This window comes from Parasteatoda tepidariorum, chromosome 9 (assembly GCF_982258835.1).
Source record: "Parasteatoda tepidariorum strain Cologne lab strain chromosome 9, Ptep-v5.0, whole genome shotgun sequence".
NCBI lineage: Eukaryota > Metazoa > Arthropoda > Arachnida > Araneae > Theridiidae > Parasteatoda > Parasteatoda tepidariorum.
The window spans coordinates 13,830,810-13,855,817 of record NC_141763.1 but is presented as its reverse complement, the minus strand read 5'-3'; the positions used below and the strand labels follow the sequence as shown (position 1 = coordinate 13,855,817).

General features: G+C 32.7%; 1 protein-coding gene across 1 annotated transcript in view; it reads left to right on the top strand.

Annotated features, from left to right (window-relative positions):
- The window catches only part of LOC122268729 (uncharacterized), a 235,490-nt gene that overhangs the window by 135,385 nt on the left and 75,097 nt on the right, over positions 1-25,008 (top strand). Inside the window, exon 3 of the mRNA XM_043038834.3 lies at positions 9,858-10,792. Within this exon, the coding sequence (XP_042894768.2) occupies positions 9,910-10,792 (883 nt within the window). The 5' untranslated portion in view covers positions 9,858-9,909. The remainder of the gene's footprint in view (positions 1-9,857; positions 10,793-25,008) is intronic.

Here is a 25,008-nt window from a genome sequence, read left to right as displayed (position 1 = left end):
AGTCTGAGAATGTGGCTTTTTTTTTCTTCCTCTCCCAACTCCTCTTACCGATTTCAATCTCAGCCACACACAAAAAAAAAGAAAGAAGAAAAAAAAATCCGCCTAAAAATATTTGACAATTTCTGCCACCTAGAGATTCCTCGTATCATCTTTACTGTTACAAGGAATCTGGCAGAGTGTTAAAATTTCAGCACCGTGTCAGGGTTTTTCAAAACATGTATTACAAAAATAATTCTATGGGGTTCGATTCTGAGGGTGTGTGTTGTGGTGAGGTTTATTATTTTTTAAACTATTTCTAAAAAACAGGATGGCAACAACTTTAAAAAAATATATGGTGACAAGTGTTTTAAGAGGTTATCGTAACAGGCTTTGATTTCGCGTCAAAATTTTAGGAATTCAGTTGCTCAGTTCTAACACAAATATTTAATTTACAGACATTTTTGGTGGATAATAATTAATAAAAAAAATTTGTTTCCTCTTTCTTTTCCACATTTTTTCCTACTTTTGTTTTTTTTCAGTTTTTTTCTTCCTAATTTTAATTTTAAAAAAAAAATTCCTCTTTGTTTTTAAATTTTTTTTTATGCAATAATTCAAATCTGTAAAAGATGAAACTATAACTTTATTATTTCCACTATAAATTTTTAATACTTATCGTAAGTGTATTATGTAGTGTAAATAGCAGAAACTATGCCTGGGGGTGCCACAGGGTTCGAGTCTCGGCCCAATCCTGTGGCTCCTTATCGCAAACACAAGACTGAATATGCAGAGATCAGACTGGCGAGACAATAATTTCTTATGCGGATGACTTTATGGTTCTTTTCTCTGGAACAATTCTCGACCACTTGGGACCTCTTGCAACAGCCCAGTTGGAGAGGTTTCGAACAGTAGAACATAATCTGAAATTCAGCTCTGCAAAAACAGTAGCTATCGTTTTTCCCAAGAAGAAGCAACTCTCACGTAAACCCACAGTTAAGTTGAATGGAGAGAGAATTTCTGTTCAAACTACAATAGACTACCTTGGTTTCAAGATTAATGGTCAGTTGTCCTGGTTGCCCCATTTAGAGGCACAAAATGCAAAAATTCTCAAGTTTTACGCCAAATTAAATAGAGTCATTGGAATTGACTGGGGAATCACGCCAAACAGTGTATTTATTTGAACAGTGTATTACGCCTCATCCTATATGGATGTAAAATATGGTATAAAGATCAAGTAAGAATTAACAATAAATTTAGAAGAATTGAAAGAATTCCCCTAATCTCAATCACAAGATGCTACAGAACTACCTCAACTGCAGCACTCCAAATCCTTTGCTGGAACTTTACCACTTGATTTAACCGTAAAACTTGAAACAAGAATTTCCGATATTTAATTTCATGAAGAAGAAGATTACGAGTATCCAAACTATTCCAAAACTTAATATAAGACATCCAGCAGAGATTATTAATTATTAATTTCGAATACAACAAACCAACAGGAAAGGGAATCGAGATATATATACTGACGGATCCAAACTTAGGGTTCAAAATTAATTTAGAACAGGATCCGCTTTTATCGTCTATTCCGACAGACATGTAGTGGAAAATCGTACGTTCAGATTTTGCAACAGTGTTCCAAGCTAATCTATGGGCTATCTACCAGTCAATAACTTGAATTTCAGATCAAAACCTAACAGAAAAAGTAACACTCTTTTCAGATTCACTATCAAGTCTACAGGACCTTGAGAACACCGACAGTTCTAAATACATAACTCATGCAGTTAAAATGATATACCGACCTAACATCCATTTTAACTGGATAAAGCGCACATGGGAAATAAAGGAAACGAGGCGGCAGACCAACTCGCCAAATCTGCATGTGAAAAACTATCTATCGACATTCATGAAAGTTTAACACTATTCAAAGTTTCAAAAGTTAACACTAACAAATTAATAAAAAAAATTTCTTAAATCAATTCCTCACAAACCACGGGGCTCACGGAAAGCACCTGGCTAGAATTTTTGGCAAGAGAGCACTCTGTGACTCGATCCTGCCATACTTTTGAAAATCTGGAGCATATTTTAATAAACTGGAGCAAATTTTAAGACCTTCGACAAAAAAGTTTTTCTGGACATTTAAATTATAACCGACTTTAATTATTTTGGAACAAGAAGAAAGTCAAACAGGGAATCATTAACATATTGGAACGCCTTTTCCTCACAAGAGAACTTGACTAGACAGTGTTAGCTGGGTCCCACGGCTAGTCCTGTGAATAACTCTGACTCATCACACCATATTATAGTATATAGTGTAATTTATCGTATCGTCAAATTTATATTATATATAGTCTAATATAACCAATTGGTACACGAACGTAAACAAGTGCTAACCGGTTTCAGTCGCGTAAAAATAATAAAGCTGTATGGTATTACCTGATAATTTAGATAATACATAGAATCTTATAGTGCGTCTAATAATTAATGATTGTATAGCTTTTTAATATAGCCAAAAAGTGGACCATTACGAGTTTCCAAAATCTGACACATGGTCAAAAAACTGAAAAAGCTGATCGGTCCAAAACCTGACACATACCAAAGACAGATGGTCTGAAAGGTAGCTGAGGTCACCGGGTGTCAAAGATTATCAGAACATCAAAAAATATTCGGAATAATTTCATATTTATTTTTTAAAAAAATGATAAAGTAAGCATGGGTTGCAGTTTCGATAAAAAAAGTAAATACTGAGAAGCGACTGGCGGACATTTTTTTAATCGAATTTTACCGTTAATTTTTCTCTATATTATACAATCCTACTCATGTTTCTAACATTTTAAAACTTGATTTCAAATTTTCAATCAAACTATAGATGATTTCAAAATTTCTACCTTGTTGAGTTTTCCTTAACCACAAATGTCATTTGAAATGTTGAGGTTTTTATATAGGAAAAGATTTAGAAATTCGTATTTTTGAGACCACATAAGCCGTTATTTTTTTCCATCTCCTTTTACGAACCGACTTTTGCTTTCTGTATCATTTCACTCATTGATTAAATTGCAATGAGTGCTAGTTTCGTTTTTATCCGCGATTTAATTGAATTTGTTTATTTTAAACCGTGATGTTTTATGAAATGAAATTTCCTTTGCACATTTCTGAAGGGAATATCACTAACGCCATGGCTTTTCAAATTTTTCTAAAGTTTTTATTTGTCTTTGAGTCAAAAATGATTTTAAAAAAAGTGGCTTTGGAGAAAAAATGGAATTACATAGAAATGTTTATGTTTCTTTTACTACTATTGTTTATGCTTCAAGAAAGGGAAAATATATTCAGGACTGTTTCGGAAAGGGGGGAGGGGAGATATTTTATTCTATGAAGAAATATGTTTGAGCTAAAAACATTCTGATATGATGTGCTAGCAAATATAACTTTAGAGAGAGAAAAATCAGTCTGAAAAATACATTGTAATTTAATAGTTTTTATCGAGTTGAATTAAATATGAATAAAAAGCTACATTGTAAGTAACATAAGCTCGAATAAAAATCTATAATATTAGACTCCATATGCTATATTTCAGTGAAAAACTATATGGGCTTTAAAACGGACAAAGAGCTTCAATATTTAAAAAAAAAATTATCATCGCATAAAAGCGATCGTAGATTACCTGTTGGTCAAATAGTTTTCTATTTCAATATATGCAGAGGATCGTTTCTTAAGCTGTCTCAAAATTGTTATTCTTTTTATTAGTGTTCATATTCATTTTAAAATCTTTAGTAAAAACAGTGATTATGAATAAGTTAGTCATAAAGAGCATAAAAATATTTGAATATTAGGTTAATGAAGGCGAAGAGTGTTATAATTTCAAGTAACTAGTTAATATACCTCGTTAAAACAAAGATTCCTCGGTCTAGAAAGCAATTAATTAAGTTTCAAAATTCCAAGAAGTTCCAAAATTATCGTCTGATTTTTTATTAGATCTTGTGCTTTATATTTTAATAATGCTTATGTTAGCCTGATTTTTGTTTCATCTTGTGACGTTTATTTTCAAACATGATTGCTTACGTGAACTTGATTGTTTATGACTATAACTTCTTTTCCTTTTTATTAGTGTTCATATTTATAATAAAATCACTAGCAGAAACAGTGATTATGATTAAGTTAATCATAAAGAGCACAAAAATACTTTCATATTAGGTCAACGAAGGCGCTGATGAAGATATAAAGAAGTAAGAGTGTTATAATTTCCCGTTACTATACCTCGTTAAAACTAAGAATCCTCAAGAAGTTCCAAAATTATCGTCTGATTTTTTATTAGATCTTGTGCTTTATATTTTAATAATGCTTATGTTAGCCTGATTTTTGTTTCATGTTGTTGTGACGTTTATTTTCGAACATGATTGCTTACGTGATGTTTTGAACTTGATTGTTTATGACTATAACTTCTTTTCCTTTTTATTAGTGTTCATATTTATATTAAAATCACTAGGTTAAAACAGAGATTATGAATAAGTTAATCATAAAGAGCACAAAAATACTTTCATATTATGTCAATGAAGGAGCTGATGAAGATATAAAAAAATAAGAGTTATAATTCCACGTAACTAGTTACTATACCTCGTTGAAACTAGGAATCCTCAGTCTAGAAAGTAATCAATTTCAAGAAGTTCCAAAATTATCGTCTGTTTTTTTAAAATTCGATCTTGTAGGACTTTATTTTTTAATAATGCTTATGTTATCCTAATTTTTATTTGATCTTGTTGTGACACTTTTTTAATGTGTGAACCTGATTGCTTATGAACTCTTACAACTTTATATTTGTGATTAAGGTGTTGAAGTTGATCTTGTCGAAATGTTTGCGTGTATGTAAAACCCAAAATACCTGCTAGTTTCGAATGGGTAATAATGTTTTTATCCCACTCCATATGCTTTACGTATTTGAATCTGAAAGTGAGTATCTGTGCTCGAACAATACTAGGAACAAAGTGATCAAAAATAAAAATAAATGATGCTTCGAAAAATATTCGAATTGAATACGAATTTGATTCGAGTTAAATGCAAATAATAATGACACACTGACCCCACTCTACCTGCTTTAATTGTTTAAATCTGAGACTGATCTGACTTGTTTAAATCTGATTTATTTTATTTTATAACCATCGTTGAACAGCCGATCCAATTTTTAAGTTTTACGACTACTTATGTTCAACTCCGTCGCCTTGTCATTTTGAACCCAATCCAGAAGACAAGGGATCTCCTGGATCGAGTATTGGGAGAAATTAGGCTTCGTGGAGGACTTTTTTTGAGGGAACTAACCCGCATTTTCGCTACATGGAGAGGAAGACCACGAGAGCCTCACACGGTTAGAATGACGGCAAGGGGACTCTAACCCACGTTCCTTCTACCAATGAGGATATTTCATGTCAGCACTGTGGTCGGTGCAAGCCGGATGCGCAATTCGTATCGGCTGGGATTCGAACCCGGTTCGCCTCATTGGAAGGCGAGCGCTCTATCCTCTGAGCCATCGGGATTCAATAGGAAATTTAACAATGATCTGAGAATTTGTTAATATTCGTTTTATACTTTGATGTTTGTGTGCTAATAACAGATTTTTCGCGTTTTTACAAATCTCAGTAATTGTACAATAACTTTCTATTACTTTTTCAACTCATGACTAAGAATAATGCAATATTTAATGTTAAACGTTTCTTAATTTTCAGTTTTTGTGAAATATCGACACATCTGAAAAACCATATAAAAAGAAGATTAAAAAAAAATGATTCGAAAAATTCTTTTCCTTTTTTATGTGTTGCCGAAATTCTTGTACAATTTTCAATTCCAGTTTAGCATTCGATTCTTTATCCTCTTTTTCTACAAATGAAAAATTTTTCTAAGCGTTTTTTTTTTCTTCTTTCTTTTTTAGGCTTTTTTATTCTATTTAGGTATCGATGAATGTCGAAGAGGGGGCTGTTCCCGAACCAGGGTAAACGTGACAAAATTCGATGATCGAAACCCGAAACACGCAAACAGTCGATAGAGGATGATAGGGAATGAAAATAAAGAAATCCGATCCATTCTGAAAAGTGAAGTCGCTCGACAACCCCTCTAACACCCCCCTTTAGACGTTTTCATTTTCAGGATTTATCCCGACTGTTCCAGTTTCAGCCATCCTTGATTCTTCAAATACACGCCACCGAACTTTTTTTTTCTTCGATTCTCACATTTCTCACGGATTCCAATTCTTTTTTATTTTTTCATTGAGAAAAAGTTTCCTTAGTTTCATTTTTAACACTTTGTTCCCTGAATTGTTCTTGAATAAGATGCTCCTTCTTAGATTCAAATTAAGAAAGCGTATAATGTCGGGTCGGACTATTATTGTTATTCGTAATTCTTTGTATTTAATTCGGTATTTGTTTTTTTTTTTTTTTTTTTTTTTTTTTTTTTTTTTTGAAGTTATGCGACTTCCAACAAGGTTGCGTTAAACGTTTAACGCTACATTTTTATTGGCCGGGAAATCACGTGGTAGGATCCAGTTTTCCCTCATTCATATCCATATTCTTTTGGTTCTCACTAGCATAAAAATAATTGAAGTATTGTTTTTCTATAAATATTTTTTTAGTTTGTTTTGATACACATATAGTTTAATAGAGTAGTATTTTTAATTTTCAAATTTAGTGGATAACGATTGTAAAAAATGAGTGAAAACAATCCCACGGACACTGCGGCGGATTTAAGGTTATGTCTAGGTACGTCTCTTGTGAATATCAATTGATTGTTTCTCTTCTGAAATTACATTATGACGCATTTTCATATACATTATTAATACAAATACATTTTCCATGGCGAGACGATGAGGCAACCACAGGCACTTCCACTGGTTCAAGAGGTCCACGAGGGAAAAAAGCACAATATTACCGTGATTACAGAGCACGGAAGCGAGCGGAGCAGGAAAAAGAGTCGTTGAATGGAACTAGTGATCCTTCTACGACTGCTGATTCTTCTACAATTAACGTCGCAAGTTACGAATTTTACTTATTCCGCGCGGTGGGACTCCACGAACTATTTTTATTTTATTTTTTTTTTAAATTTCCTTAGTTCCATTTAACAAAAGTTAGTTTAGTTTAAATTAGAAGCATTCTTTTGACAAATTATCAGGCGTTGTTTCAGAGGATAGAGCGTTCGCCTTCCAATGAGGTGAACCGGGTTCAAACCCCGCGATGGCTGGTGGATACGAATTCCACATCTTACTTCCAACGACCACACTGCTGACGCAAAATGTCTTCAGTAGTAGACGGATCATGGGTTAGAGTCCCCTTGCCGTCAGGCTAACCGTGGGAGGTTTTCGTGATCTTCCTCTCGAAGTAACGCAAATGCGGGTTAGTTCCCTCAAAGCACCTTTCACGAAGCCGAATTTCTTCCAATACTTGATCCAGGAGTTCTATTGTCTTCTGGATTGGGTTCAATCTTACAAGGTTTCAGAGTTGAACAATAGTAGTCGTAAACACAAAAATTGGGTCGGCTGTTCAACGACGGTTATAAAATTAAATATGTTAAGTCTAGGGCTGGAACAGCCTAGTTGGTAGGGCACTAGGCCCATGTAAAACAGGTCGTGGGTTCGATCCCTGCTGACGAAGACTTCCCGTGTAGTAAATGGTGACTGGTGCACGTTACATCTGTCGAGTCCCAAAGTCCTTCATGTTTTCATTACAAATCATACCTCTGGGGGTACTTATTCAAGAGCTTCCTTGCCTTATGGATTGGGTTCAGAATAACAAGGCTACAGAGATGAACATTTGTAGCCGTAAACCCAAAAACTGGGTCGGCTTTTGAACGACTGCTATATATATTAAGAAAAATATTATTGTCACTGTCTATTACATGACGAAATTGTTACAAAAGATTTACAATATTAAATGTTAGAAAACAAGATGTTAAATTTTGTAGTTTGAGTAATTTTTTCTATCCTAATGGTTTTTGAACCCAACCTAAAATATGTCTTTTTAATCAATGCGGATGACATTAAAAATTGTCGTACATTGAAATTTAATTCCTCAAGTACTATTCGATCGATTTCATTCAAATTTGTAATTTTACCATTTAAAATTGCATTTATTACAATGATGCAAATATTGGTATACCTTACATTTCAAAATTTTTCATAATTATTAAAAAATTATTTTTGTATTAAGTTAAATTTAGAATTGAAAAATATGCTCAAAACGTTTTCAATTTTCTTAAAATGTTCTGGAGATGTGTCCAACTATTCAAAAAGTGAAATTAAGGTTCAAGCTTTCGACAATCTCTTGACTAATCTATTGGGTACTGCCATGTAATTGAAAAATTAACATAAGCGGCAAAAAATTCAAGATCAATATTTTTAGATAGCTGGCATCTTTATATGGTATTGCAAAAGAAATTTTTTTCTAAACAATTTGTTTTTTCAGTTTTTTTAAAATTCTATTTTAGTGTTTATATCATCATCAATAGGAGAAAAGTTGTAAAGCCACTTTTCTCTGTATCAATCGTGAAGCACTCGCGTTGTTTTTTCAATTGCACGACAGCATAGTTTTCAAATTGCGGCAACACCCCATATTTTGTGTGTCAAGAATTCAAATCCGTCGAAAAAAAATGTATATCTATTCAAAGAAACTACGTTTCTGAGTCGGATTTCGTACCTTAAAATATTGCATGCACTCATTAATTAGCTAATTAATTTCTCAGTCCTCGAACAGGATTGAGTCTAACTACGTGAAAATCAGTTCCATAGTTCACTTTTGCTCACTTTTATTATTTTTCTCTGAACTTGTGCAGTCAACTTCACAATATACAAACAGACATGCGACAACTTGAAAAATAGTTCAGTCAACGTTTACTATCTCTGTAACCTGAGCTAGTTCAGGTATCCAGGGACAGTGTAATTGTACTGCTGATTTACTGATAGAGATCATGCTTTGAGATAAGTGGGTTTAAAGTTTTCATTGCTAAGGAAAATGCATAAGAAATGCTTTAGATTGCTTGAACGAAGATTACCTTCAAGTTGAATTATGAGTTGTGCAAGTATTGCTGCTGAATAGAATGCTTATTTTCATATTTACACCTATTCTTAGTCCAAACCGCGTGTTTTTTGACTTGTGCAACTATTGAAGCCCATGAGCGATATGTCTGTTATTATGTGTAAGCAGTTAAGCCTATAATCAAGTAGCAAATAAAAACATTTTAATGTTCTTTGCAGCAACTTCTCAACTCAGTGCATTGATTTTTATTATAGTTAACTTTAGAGATGTTTTAAAAGGAATTTCAGTACTTTCATCTAATTAGTTGTTTCCTTTTAAAAATGAAACTTGGATAACAAAAGGTAATAATAATAATAATCTGCAGCAACCGCTGCCGTGCAGAAAAGTTTTTTTCTACCGGTTCCACGATATAATTGCAAGTGAAGTATAGTTCGTTCACCAGGTTCGTTCGCCAATCGCATGACAAAAATATTTATTTCGCAATCGTTATGTGTTTTTTTTTCACATTAAACATTTCATAAATTTGATATTTCTCTTTTTTGAGTGAATAGTTTGTCCTTTTTGAGACATTTTGCTGCAATATATTTAACTGGCTAGAGTAACGAAAGGTATAATAGCAGATGATAAAGCGAAGTAAGTTAATGAAAAAGAATTCCCTGTTTGTGTTTGGCGCGCATTAAGGGTTGTCTCAATTTCAAGAACGGAGACGTTTCTCCTCTCACTCCCGAGTTGAAATAAACTCTTCGTTCGAGGAGGTGGAGCCAAGTGCCGACTCCTGGTGAACGAACTATAGTCAGTTTTATTTATTCAAAATCAACTTGTAACTTGTTTAAAAAATATATATATTCTAAACTGTTCTTTTTTTGGTCGTTGCAGGTGCTTTAATGATGATGTTAACATCCAGCCTCCAACGACTGGCTTTTGAGTCATGCTTCGAATGCTGGATCGAATGAATTTGACTCATTTCTCGATACTCATCGTCATGACGGCTGTGTGTGCCATACATCGTTGTTGCTGTACAGAGCAGCACTTTGACTGCCCCCTGGCCCAGCACCTCAGTCCTTGCACTTGCACTGCGAGAGTCTACGGGCTGGACGTCGTATGTACGGACATAAGTTCAGTGCAGCTGAGAGAAGTAATGGATGTGGTCAGTCTGACCAGGCAAACTATATGGTTCCTGCGCATCACGCGTGCTGAGCTTTCACAATTCCCTTTGAAACTGTTAGACGGGCTGGATCTTCAGAATCTGATACTCGTCCAGTCTAACATCACGACGCTGGACAGCGGTTCTCTGGCGGGAGATGCATCCCGCGTCGAATCGCTGGACCTTTCCAAAAACTGTCTGACCAAGGTGCCATCGCAAGCCCTGTCTGGCCTGAAAGAGCTGGCTGCCCTAAGCCTGGACTACAATTGCCTGGAGACTCTGGAGGCCCACGTTTTCAGTGACCTCGTGTCCCTTCTGTGGCTGTCCCTTTACGGCAATCGCATAAGGCTCATAGACAGTCGTGCTTTCTTGGGGACGGAGGGAAGCCTGACGAGGCTGAACCTGGGGGGCAATCGTCTCGGTCAAGTGCCTCGCTACGCACTCCAAAGGCTGAACTGTCTGCAAGGTTTGAGATTGCACGACAACAACATATCTGATATTTTAGTTGAGAACTTGCCGACATCGCTTTGTGATTTAGATTTGTCTGGCAATGACATAGAATACTTAGAAGCGGAGGCTTTTGTGACTTTAAAGCATTTGACTGCTCTGGATCTGGAAGATAACAAAATTAGAGGAATACACGAAGATGCTTTCAAAGGAATTCATGGTATGTAACTTTAAATTTTACACGTAGTACAGAAATGTTTTTTTGACCACAAAATTTAGTTTCAAGATGCCGTTGCCAAATACAAAAGTATAAAACAATGTTTTTTTTGCTGCAAATTAGATCTTATGATGGGGGCGGTAAGTCCAATTTAGTGGTTATCAATATTAGTGGTTACCAATAATTATACCAATATGTGATGTAGAGATAATGATCTAGGGATATTGATGTAGGGTTATATATCCAATAATTATGTAGGGATATAGATGTAGGGATATATATGTATATACATAAATATATCCATCCAGTTTAGTGGTTAGTTAAGGTAGCATCATCGTAGAATTAAGCATGTTTTTGCCCGTTTCAGTTACATCTTAATTTGGATATGATGTAGGGATAATGATCTAGGAATATTGATGAAGGGTTATATATCCAATAACTATGTAGGGATATTGATGTAGGGATATATATTTAATAATTATGTAGGAATACATATATATCCATCCAATTTAGTAGTTAGTTAAGGTAGCATCATTGTAGTATCAAGCATGTTTTCGCCCGTTTCAGATACATCTTAATTTGGATATGATGTAGGGATATTTATCCCAATATGTGATGTAGGGATATATATCCAATACTGATGTAGGGATATATATCCAATTTAGTAGTTAGTTAAGGTAGCATCATTGTAGTATCAAGCATGTTTTCGCCCGTTTCAGATACATCTTAATTTGGATATGATGTAGGGATATTTATCCCAATATGTGATGTAGGGATATATATCCAGTACTGATGTAGGGATATATATCCAATTTTGTAGTTAGTTAAGGTAGCATTGTAGTATTAAGCATGCTCTCTGCCGTTTCAGATACATCCTAATTTGGATATGATGTAGGGATATTTATCCCAATATGTGATGTAGGGATATATATCCAATGATCTAGGGATATATATCCAATACTGATGTAGGGATATATATCCAATACTGATATAGGGATATATATCCAATTTAGTAGTTAGTTAAGGTAGCATCATTGAAGTATTAAGCATGTTTTTGGCCGTTTTAGATACATCTTAATTTGGATACAGAGATATTTATCGAAGAAAATGAATGAGATCGTTTAGGAAAAATTGATTTATTATTTAAATATTAAATAGAATATGGCCACATTCAAAAAATTATAAAAAATAAAGAAAAGTCTGTCAAAGGGATCAGGAAAATTATTCTCTTCATATTAAGAATATACACATTCTATATTCTTTCACAGAGATTTCGATTCTTTTACCATATTATTTCTTACTTAACACAAACACAGGCACGAATCCACGTAGAATATAAACAAAATAATTATGCATCGAAGTTAATAAAGTACTTAAAATAAAAATATATCACGGTTACAATAAAACACATAAACAAATAATAAATCTAAGTTAAGTAAAAGAAGTAGACGAGAAGGAATTATGTTTCAACAAATTCAACGTGCGATACGGCACTGTTTTTAAATAATTTAACGTTAATTAACATTCTAACTTATGTGGAGAAATTTAGCTCAACTTTAACCCGCCATTTCGCTTATAAACGATCAGCTGGAGCTGACGTCATAGATCCACATGTGTGGATATCTGTGATCTTCTTCTTCTTGAAGTACAAGTACCTAATTTAAAGCTTTTCCTAAGCTTTCCGATGACCTCATAAAAGTAATTTTACAAAAAATTGATTTCGTTTCATTGTTCAAGATATCGTCCAATTCTTCTTGCTTTCAAAACTGTTTTGTTTTTAAATGTTCCTCAAATTGAACTTCAGTTATAAAATTTTTAGTAATGGACAGTGATTTGTGATTATGCAATAGACCTTCTTAATATTTAGTAAAGAGAAATTTTGAGAATAGTTGAGAGAGTTTAAGAAAAAATTTTATTCCGAAAGGAAATCAGATAACTTTCGATTTCACATTCTGTTTATCATCTTAACAACTTTAATAAAAACTGATTTTCCTGAATATAATTTTTAAAAAAATCAGCATTTCAAAACTCATGGTTCAGTACAAGGTAATCTAGTTTCAATTGTTCAAATTCCCTTTTCCAAGTGGCTTTCAAAACATAAATTAATAAGTTTGTAGAGCTTAACAAACACGTGTAAAAACAATTTGTAATAATGTATAGTAAAAATGCGATTTTAAATTATTAAATATATTCAAATTTTCAACAAAAAAAAATTCTTTGTCGAAAAAAAACTTTTCCAAATAATACTTTAACGAATATTAAGCCGAACGTTTTGTGGAATATTTGTCCAAAATGTGTTAAAAATAATTGTATATCAAAAACGTTTGTTCCGCAAGGTAGTCGAACCTTTCGATTTAACAATCTATTCTTCTTCTTAAAAACTTTAATAAAAACTGATTTGCCTGAATATAATTAAAAAAATTCAGCAATACAAGACTATAGTTCAGTATAAAGTAATCTAGTTTCAATTCTTCAAATTTCTCTTTTCAATTTGTCTCCCAGAACACAAATTAACGAGTTTTAGAACTTAACAAACGTGTGTAAGAACAATTACTATTAATGTATAGTAAAAAAAATACGATTTTAGATTATTCTCTGTTAAATATATTCAAATTTCCCAAAAAAACTTTTCCAAATATTACTTTGACGAGTATTCGGCCGATAGTTCTGTCGAATATTTGTCCAAATGTGTTAAAAATAATTGTTTTTCACAAATTTCTCTTTTCAATTTGTCTTCCAGAACATAAATTAACGAATTTTAGAACTTAACAAACATGTGTCAAAACAATTTCTAATAATGCATAGCAAAAAAATATGATTTAAGATTATTGTTTATTAAATATATTTAAATTTATAAAAAACAAAAACTTTGACGAAAAGAATTTTTCCAAATATTACGAACATTTCGGCCGAACATTTGTCCAAATGTGTTAAAAAATAGTTGTTTTTCGAACAATTTTGTTCAGAAAGGTAGTCGGATATCATTCGATTTAACAATCTGCTTATTGTCTTAAAAACTTAAATAAAAACTGATTTTCCTGAATCTCGTTTAAAGAAAACAACAACATTACAAAACTCACGGTTCAGTAATCTAGTTTCAATTCTTTAAATTCGCTTTTCCATGCGGCTTTCAGAACATAAATTAGCAAGTTTGTTGAACTTAACAAACATGCGTAAAAATAATTTCTAATAATAATGTATAGTAAAAAATACGATTTTAGATTGTTCTATATTGAATATATTCATATTTTCCAAAGACAAACTTTGTCTAAAAAACACTTTTCCAAATAATACTTAGACGAATATTCTATTTGTCCAAATCTGTTGAAAATAATTATCTTTCAAAAAATTTTGTTCCAAAAGGTAGTCGGATACCTTTCGATTTAACAACCTGCTTATCGTCAATAAACAAAAAAATAAAAACGAAAAAAAGAAAACATTATTTCCATATAAAAAAATAGAACAAAAAGTAAAAGACATCTTAACTGAACGTTTTTTCAATTATTGACATAAGGCTAAGTATTTAACAGTTCGAACCTCTCTCCGCCTACTCCGTGTTCCAGAACTCGCCCATTACTTTGGTAACTTATTTGCTTTAATTCCACATTTCCATTTCCTCCAATCTAACGATGATAAAGTGTAATAAATAGCCCAAACCTCAAAATGAGACGCTTAACACCACTTATCGGTCGATTATCAAATATCCCAAACGATCCATAATAAATAGCGCAGAAAGAAACACAACCTCGCTCACATATATAAAAAAAAGTTGAAGTTAATTTTTTTTCTGTTTTCATTCGATTACCGAAAACGATAATATTGCGGAGAGGATATATTTTTGTAGAATTCCAAATCGTTTTCACATTTTCTCTCATTCCACCCCTCATTGCTTCTGAGCACCGAGAACATTATAGAAGGAGAGAGATTTGAGATTCGATAGAACGTTTTTAACTCTTGAAATGATTTCGAGTGACATGGAGTGCCTCTTTACTGTGAGGATTCTCAACTGAGATGAAAAATACCCCCTTCCCTTCCATCTACACTCATAATATGGATTAAAATGGTAAATGACTTGTATAGAAAGAGCACAGTTAGCATAGAGTGTCACAGTGACGTCACACAATAAAGTAAAAATAAAAACAGTCACAGTCGCAGGTGTGACCTTTTTAAATTGTCTCAATGAGGTCATAAATGTGATTTTGTAGTTACTTTATCTTTTGACATCACATGAAAGTTTCAATGACTATTTATTGTGACTTTTGTCAGTTGGTACCTGTACTTTACTGGGACTAAAGTCACTGAGAAACTTTGTTGTCACTTAGTTACAACTTCGATCCCTTAAAAGTCATATGAGTACTATTTCACGATTTGTTTTTCTAAATTCACAGGGGTATATTTGCAAATTGCCTCACTAAAGTTAGATTAGTCCATTGAAAGTGTAAGCAGTGTTTTGCGACTAATCCCTTAAAATTTACTATGTGAATTACAATAGAGTCATTATTTATTGTGACTTTTCTCAGTTGGAAGTCACACTTATACTTTACTGTGACTAAAGTCACTGAGAAACTTTGTTGTCACTTAGTTATAACTTTGATTCTTTATTGTATTTAAAAATCATAACGAGAGGCCTTTGCAGCCCTTTAAAAAGATCACGCATTTGTGACTCTATTGTGAATCACATATTTAATTAATAGCAATTTGCAAATATACCCCTGTGAATTTAGAAAGACAAATCGAGAAATGGTACTCATAAATAAATATATTTTAGTATTTTATATTTAAATTAAAAATTTGAATGTCTTTTCCTTTTGTTTTCAAAATAGATGTATATGATTGCATTTTCAAGTTAAAAATTTCAAATTTTATACAAGTTTCAGAGCCACAAATACTTTTGATAAGATTTAGGATTTATTTCACTCAAAAATATTATTGCAGAGATAGGGGAAAAAAATTTTGAGCGAACAATTTCATTAGCAATTATTTTTTGCAATTTTTTTTGTAATCTTTTAATTTTGAATAAAATGCTTTATTTTATTATACGTAGCTAAAGCTGATTATATTTACACGGCAAATATATTTTTTCTTTTTTTGATTAAGTGTCGATAAATTTTCAATATGAGATAAAACATTTTGAATCATACATTGGGTTCAGAAATTTTTAAGCTTTATTTTAAATTTATGTAGAAATAATAAATTGATAGGTGAAAATTATAACAAGAAACAACTAACGAGTTGAGTAAAAAGTTTTCCTTCTTGTAAATGATAACAATCTTGTACATGGTAACAATCTTGCAAAATGATAAATACATATAAAATCATAAAAACTAATGAAGATAGTAATCCCCATTCAAATCAACAATGGTCTGCCAGCGTTTTGGCAAACTTTCAGTCCCTTCTGCGAAGAACTATGGCGTCCGCGAGTTTAGAAAGAAATCTAACTCATTTATGACCTCGTCATTTGAATGCAAGATTGTGCCATCAAGTAGCAGATGTTAAAACAAATAGTAATCCGAAGGCAACATGTCTGGAATGTATGGCGGATGTTGCATCACATCCCACTCCAGCGTGTAGAGCGTCCAGCCGGTCATCGCACTAACACGCGGTCGGGTGTCATCTTGATGAAAGAGAACCACCTTCCTTCAGAACTCTGTTTTTGCGAATGGCATCGCTATCTTTGATTAACATATTGTTGTATATTGAACTGTTGATAGCTTGTCCACTTTTCAGGTACTCCTTGTAGATAATTCCACGACAATCGCACTAGATACAGCGAAGCACCTTGTTAGTTAGTGTTTGTCTTATAACCGAACCTGCTGATTATCCAGGTGCTGTCCATCGTCTTTTACGGCTTTTATTACTGTAGTACATCCATTTTTCACCACAGGTCACAATTCTGTCCAGAATGTTCTCTTCTATTTGATCTCTGCGCAGAATGAAACAGGCCGCTCTTGTTCTTGTCTTCAGTATTCATTTCGCGAGGCACCTAGCAATTAAACTTAACCTTTGCGTGTTTGAGTTTGAGAGCATTGACTATTGTTTTGTTTTGGCAAATGTCAAACCCTAACTCAATAGTCTGTGTTTAATTTTTGTCTTGATCAATGATTCCCTTTGACTGTAATGTTTCTTGAACAATCAGCCTCAATAAGGCTGTCAGAACGTGGTTCATCTTCAATGTCGAAATTCTCAGCATTAAACTTGCGAAACCAAACTTATGCTCTATCATAAGAAACCGCATTGAAACCTAAACTTTCACGCCTTTTTTTTGGCATTCAGTTGCACTGAGTTTGCTTATTTCGGAACTAATAGTACACAATCGTTCTGATCTGTTGACGTGTTAGCTCCATTTTAAACACTTTTTTGGTGCACAAGACAATAAAGTTTTGACAAACAAGTTACACAGCTCTGCAGTTCCAACTTTCAGCTTTAGAGTGCGAAAACCCGTTTGGAGAAAGGTTAACTACCAAGGAAATGGCTTCTGTTGGCACGAAGGTATCTTCCCTAGGCGAAAAACTTTGTTATATATTTTTTTTAAATATCCGTCTTTAAACAGCCAACACAGTTTTGCGTTCACGACTACTAATATTCAACTCCGTAATCTTGTAATTTTGAACCCAATCCAGAAGACAAGGAAACTCCTGAATCAGTACCCCAGAGGTTTGATTTGTAATGGGAACATGGAAGACTTCGTGACTCGACAGATTTAACGTGCATCTATCACCATTTACTACACGGGGAGTCTTAGGCCGGCGGGGATCGAACCCACGACCTCTGGTACATAGGCCTAGTGCTTTACCAACCAGGCTTTCTAGGCCCGGCGGAAAGCTTTTTACTCAATTTGATACCATACCGTCATTTCGCACCGCCAGCATATTTTTTTAAAGGTGTGTTCGTTTTCAGACATTTGATGCTATAACTTAAAATTGAACCTGTTATCGTCGGTAAAATAAATGTTACAAGATTCAAATTCACTGATTTCTGCTCAATCTGTTGAAAACGATTATATGTCTGCCATAATCATAAACACACATAAAAAATTGTTGACATTTATTTTAAATACAACATGAGAAATCTTGTTTAAGGTAGTGTTATATGTGAAAAAAAATCACATTTTGTGATAAATGCATTTAACGACTTAAAATAATTAGTCTATCTAACGTTATTATTTTACAAAAAAAAACTACTATAATTTTGTAAATAATTAGAGTACAAACAAAAGTAAAGTATTATTAGAAAGCTAAGAGTAATGTGATTTTAAATTTATAATAAACACAATTTCAAAAATTTTGGGCCAAAATCATGTTTTTGCTCTAGTCCGATGTTTCGCAGTGGACTAATCGTAAAGACACGGTTCCCAGTGGAACACCGAAGTCAAGCATCACTGTCAGTAAGCGGGTGGGTGACCACTTTTATCAGCCTGCGTAGGGACCGAAGGTGCGCGGTATCGATCCTCGTTAAATTGTTCTACTGTAAAGTGCTCTATTTAGCGTGAAGGTTGTTGAGCTACCAAAGCAGTGGAGCCACCCCCTCTGCAGAGAATCAAAATTGCGACGGCATGTCTTCGGATCATCCTCAAGGATGTTTCCGAGTCCGTCGCCAATAGCCCATTGTGCAGCTCTAGTTTGACGTTACTAAAGTACGTACCTACTGACTAATCAGATACCTTAATAAAGGGCAAATAAAACTATGAAACTCTGAGCTTATGGTTTCTAGAATAATTTGCACAGAAATCAAAACGAAAAAGAAGAATTCGTATTGACCAGCCATCGCTGGGATTTGAGCCCGGTTCTATCTAGCTATCGAGTTATTTCTCATTAAGTTTATTTGTAATTATAAACATGAAATTTATCAGTTCCGTTATTTTTAAGCACAGAATTTCAAGTTCTTAAAATTTTCAAAATCTCTCCCGCCTTCCCATTCGAAAAATTGTCTAAAAATGAAATTAATTTTAGGTAATAAGCTAAATGATTTTTTTTTTATTTTTATAAATCAGTCCCTTTTCCCAAAAAATATTTAAACGTAGCATAACTAGAAAAATGTTTCTCTCTAAACACGTGAATAACAAAATTTCGTGGGATTTTCAATGCAATACAGAAGAGCCTGTTTATCAGACAACGATATAAGAAAAAAAGAATGGGGAAATATTCTAGCTGCCATCGCGTGTGGGAAAATAGTGACAGATAAAATACCTCCCAATGGCCGTGTTGCGGTAGTTTTGCGTGATTCCCATAAACTGTGACTTTGGCTGATCGACCTTCCCAGAGTCCTTCGACGCCATTAAATCACGTGTGAAATTTCCACGATTTATTTCGTTTTCGTAAGTGAGATAAATGTATGCGTTTTTATCCAATATAAACACACACATATGCCAGTCACGACAGTTGTTATGTTGGTTGGTGAATCGGAAATACTTAAATAAACGAAGACCCCAACTATTATAGAATGAATGTTCGTGATTTGTTAATCATTCCATGTCACTACATTTAATCGATATTCAGATTTATGTAGAAAGTTCTGTCTCATATTTTTACTCAAGCAAAGTTTGCTTTCTTTTTTTTGAAACATCATTTAGTTTTTTTGTTTGTTTTCTTAATTAAACTAGTAGTCTCCATACAATTTTCGCTGATTACCCCTGAAGATTGCTTTGCAATATTATATGGTTTGCTTTGATCGCTCCTACGTTAAACACGTTTGAAATGTTTTCTACCAAAGAATCTCAAAAAATCTAAATAAATTGTTAAAACTTATAAAAATTCCTTTTTTAGAATTAAAATTTTTAGTCAATCATAAGTTATAATTACAGTTAATTCTCCCCACAACGAAGTTAACCGACAACACGATTTTAGTCAATTCGTGATTGTGTGTAATAAATTATTTGGTGGAATATCTGTTTTACAAAATTGATTGGTTCCATTTTAAAACTTCGATCAAGGTTCGTCAACTTTCGTGAATCGAAATTTGTAGTTTTCTTCAATTATTTTCGTTAGTTTTAGCAAATGTTACTAATGAATAAAGTAGATGCGGACATAAACAGCTACGTGTGAGATAAATTATTTCTTCTTCTATCTACAAATCAAAAAGGTAATCATCTTAAAAATGTTGGCAAACGGCGAAATTCGAGAAGATGAATGACAGAAAAATTTCCAAAAATGACGGAATTCGAAAAAAGAAACTTCTGAAATATTCGTTATAAGGAGATAAATACAAAGTTAAATGGTAAATATTTTGAATATCATTAAAAATTCCTTTTAAAAATGGTTACAGGGAACATTTAGCAGTGGTATCGAACAATTAGCTGTATGGTATGAATACCAATGTTCAACTTCGTAGCCTTGTAATTTTATGTAACATAGCCTAATAATGTAACATAGCCTTGTAATTTTATGTTACATAAATGTAACAATTCAGCTCATGCACACTGAAACAATTCAGGTGCATATTTATGTGAAAACCTCAAGTCATTTGATTGTTTCAGTCTTAAATACAATTTTTTTCCATCTAGGCTGAAACTGCATTAGCATTGATTTCTCATTGTTCTAAATTTATTTAATGCCAAATGAGATTCGATGTTTGATGCACTATATGATGGTCTCCCTTTTCCTAATGAAAAGGGGGGGAGGGGCAGCATCAAATGTCGGGGTGGAAGGTTCGAGCAATAATTGGATGAAGGCGTCAATATTGATTTTGGAAGTCTTTGTTTGAATTTTAAAGTTCCCTTCTGAGTATTCGATGTGTGTCTATTTGCCGTACGTAAGACATCTTACTATATATATCTGGTTTGAGGAAGTTTTAAGGGTATGATAAAAATAGGAATAGATTAGCGGATGATTTTTATTTTTTTAATAATTATCTATAATTATCTATTAATATAATTATCTATTAATATAATTATCTATTATTATAATTATCCATACGGTCTTAAAAATTCTAAAAAACGCTCTTTAAAAATTTTTAAAAAAATATTCTAACGACCATGAAAATTGACCTAAAAATGACAAAATTAATGTCCCTAAGAAGCTCAAAAACATATTCTATGAAAGAATTTTTATATAAAAGATTATAAATAGTAACTTGTATTTATGAATTTAGTAAAAAAGTTATTTTAACCGCTTCCCTGATTATCCCGAGTTAACTCGGGTATGTATATATTGTAAATATTAATTATCCCGAGTTAACTCGGGTATGCATATATTGCAAATATTTATTATCCCGAGTTAACTCTGGTATGTATATATTGTAAATATTTATTATCCCGAGTTAACTCGGGTATGATATTGTAAATATTTATTATCCCGAGTTAACTCGGGTATATATATATTGCAAATATTTATTATCCCGAGTAAACTCGGGTATGTATACATTGTAAGTATTTATTATCCCGAGTTAACTCGGGTATGTATATATTGTAAATATTTATTATCCCGAGTTAACTCGGGTATGCATATATTGCAAATATTTATTATCCCGAGTTAACTCGAGTATGTATATATTGTAAATATTTATTATCCCGAGTTAACTCGGGTATGCATATATTGCAAATATTTATTACCCCGAGTTAACTCGGCTATGTTTATATTGCAAATATTTATTATCCCGAGTTAACTCGGCTATGTATATATTGTAAATATTTATTATATCCCGAGTAAACTCGGGCATAGCAGAATTCGTCAATACGTTTTGTTTTATCACGTTTTTATTCGACCGGAAGCAAAACAAAAAATTATAATAATCTGCTGCGATTGGAGGTTTGCCAATATTTGTTTGGGAGTTTTGCTGTTTATGGGACGTGCAGACTTGTTTTGTACAATTGTACTACATACGATGGTTGATGCATTTACATTGAAAAAAAAAGAGTAAAAAAATGGCGTTCGAGAGCGAAAGTGAAAGAAAGGTAAATGATTTTTCAGATTATGAAGATGTGAACACATACAAAGATTAATATTTAACTTTTTTCAATTGCCCCAAATAATTTGGGATAGTAAACTGATGGTAAATTATATTTTTTACGCATTAAGTTGTCGAAGAAAATTTCAACTTAGAACCAATGTATTATGTTTTGTTTTAGTTCCTTGTATTTATTAATGAAATAAAAAAAGATTATGTTGATTCTTTCCATTTTTTTTTCAAAAAAAAAATAAATAAATAAATATAAAAATAAGGGAAGTTGTAAAAAGATGTGTAAAAAAAAATTATTCTAACGATAATGAAAATTGACCTTAAAATGAAAAATAATGTCCCTAAAAATTTCAAAAAGCATATTCAATGAAAGAGTTTCTATATAAAAAATTATAAATAGAAACTTGTATTTATGAATTTAGCGAAAGAGTTATTTTGAATAAGAATGTAATAAATGAATAAAATGTTGTTGTGTTGGAGTATGCCTGTTAACCTGAGGGGTGCGATTGTTCTTGTTTTCCAGTGGCGCCATCTATGGCCAAGAATTCGACTTCTACCACACCCATACGTCACACCCGTTTACAGGGTGTGACCCATTCATACATCCATTCATTCATCTACAGATCGTAATTTTGACCTTAATCAGAGAACGATCCATCTCCAATTCAGTACCCCCAGAGGTTTTGATTTGTTACGGGAACATGGAGGACTTTGCGACTCGACAGATTTAACGCGCAGTTACCATTTTACTACACGCGAAGTCTTCTGCCATACGGGGTTCGAACCCACGAACTCTCGAACATGGGCCCAGCGCCCTACTGACCAGGCAATCCCGGCCAAATGAATAAAATAAAATGTAAATAAATAACAAATGTAAATAATTGAATAAGAATTTATTAATGTTTAGTCACAAGCTTCAAGATCACCAGCATTGAATTATCAAATGACATTTGATATTCTTCAGAATTAAAAAATTTTGCCTTTCGTCTAAAAGAAAATTCTTTCGGTCTTGAAAAGCTATTTGCAACATCAACATTTGTTGCTGAAGAATGCATAAATAATGAGACTTAAGGTAAAATGAACACTATAAATTAGTGTTAAGTTAAGGAAAGAAATGAATTCGCATTCAAAATGTTTTTATAATGAAAAATATCTTTCAAAATTCATTAAAAAAAATAATGAAATAGGGGAAAATCTAAAAAGAGAAAAAATGACCAAAAAACCATGCATAATGCCTCTCTTTTAAAGGAAGAAAGAACACCAAAAAATGCATATATCCTTAATATACAAAATCCTATTTTATTAAATTTAATTACTTAATAAATTTTTTTTTATTTTGAGTTTATTTAATTTTTATTTTATTCATAAATTAAATAATAATTTTAATTCTTAACTTAATTCTTAAGAAAATAATAATGCTATTATGAGACACGTTTTCAGCAATTTTTGAGAATATATTAAGTTTCATTTTATGCCTTTTTTTATATGTATTGCAGAAAGGTTTTGACCAATTTTTAAATACTAATTGAATGGGTACAACCGCACACAAAAATACGATCATTTTTAAAAGTATCACATTTGTCCCCCCCCCCCAGTGTGTTTAGGAAATTTTATTATCTGAGGAAAAGTTGAAATTCTTTACTCTATAAGCGTTTAAGTGTCAATATATATGTATGAGTATATATATGATGGGGGGGGGCAAAAGGTGTAGAAGAGGGGCGAAGAGATAAACAATTTTCTCTCCACATCTCTTAAGGATAAGCAAAAGTTGCTGACACATCTGCTGGGGCCTTTGTAGAGGTGGTGGAGACGACACAGGAACAAAGAAAAGTTTCAAACGATTCTTAGAATGAAGAGAGATTCGTCGGCACTTTAGTAAGTGAAGAAAACACAAACAACAGAAAAGAAGAAGAAGAAAAAAGAAGTTTAGCCGAAGTTGTTAAAAGAAACTAAGAGTAAAAGAAAGAATTGCCTCGGAGCTTTCATACAGAATAGCAAAAAGCAAAGTTGTGAGTAGGGGGGTGGGGTTGAAGCAAAAATATAAACATTCCGAACAAAGCGAGAAACTGAGTCTTCTAGGGGTATAGATATCGATGTTTACCCGCAAATGTCTTCATCTTTATCGAACTGACTCAAGAATAAAGAATTCGTCACCTATGGAGGTAGCGTGGCCGAGGAAAGAAAAGAAAAAAAGCGCATTCGAACAAAAAATATTTTTCGAATATACACACCACACCCGCAAGCATTCTGATAAAGGTTTTGAAATTTTAGATTTTTCTCGCCGAGGCCTCTTGACAACTTCATGAATTTAGTAGTTCTTTTTTAACGGAACTTATTTTTTTTTTATCTAAGTCTTGGAAAGTTCAAAACTAATGAAAATAAAATTTTTTTCGTCTTGGATTTCTGCTTCGAAAGCATCTCCCCCCCCCCTGCTAAAACAGCAAAACAACTTTTTTCTTCTTCTTTCTGACAAGGACAGGGGGGTAAATATATATATCTGTTACAAATTTAATATAACGCCTAGATTTCTGGGTAACCCCTACGCCTCCAAACTACCCCGTTCGTAAATGATACTTTCTGTTCCGATTGCGATTTAAACCACGCGTCTATTTTTACTGACTTCTTCAAAAAAGAAAATGAAAACAAAACAAAACAAAAAAATTGAGAGAAAAGGCATTGCAGGTGGTATTAGGAGGATAAAGTAACACGTTCTTAGTCTTCCAAATAATATTTGTCTTTTTCTTTATTTATCTGTCAATTCCATTTGTATCAGGATTATTCTTTTTTTTTTTTTTTTTTTTACTTATAGTTTGTTGTTGTTTTTTTAAAAAAAATCTTACTCTCTTTTGGCTTGAGTTAGCATTTTAGACTTTATTCAATTCCTAGTATTAGTTCACGCTTTCCCTGCATCTTGTTCAAATTTTCAACAGTTAATAAAATACTTTTTATTCATCCACTCTTAAGTTCAAATAAATTTTTTTAAACTTGTAGTGGATGACATTTGATGTTAAAACAGTTTTTTTTTTAAATATTAATTCATTCATTAAATAGGAATGGTGTGAAAAACGAAATGGAATTTTCTGATTGGTTAAATGTTAGTCATTGTTTTAAATTTACTCTAAGCGAATCAGTTTTTTCATAGACTTGAAAAATAGCATCGGTGATCATTTCTAACTCATAGCTCTATTTGAACAAAAAAATAGTTTATGGTGCACATTTAAATGTTTCATTATTTTATATACGCTGGGTCGGATAAATTCAATAAAGAACATGACGTGGTAGCTCCTGTAGTCCACGTCACCAAATTTATACTTTTATTGTTGTCT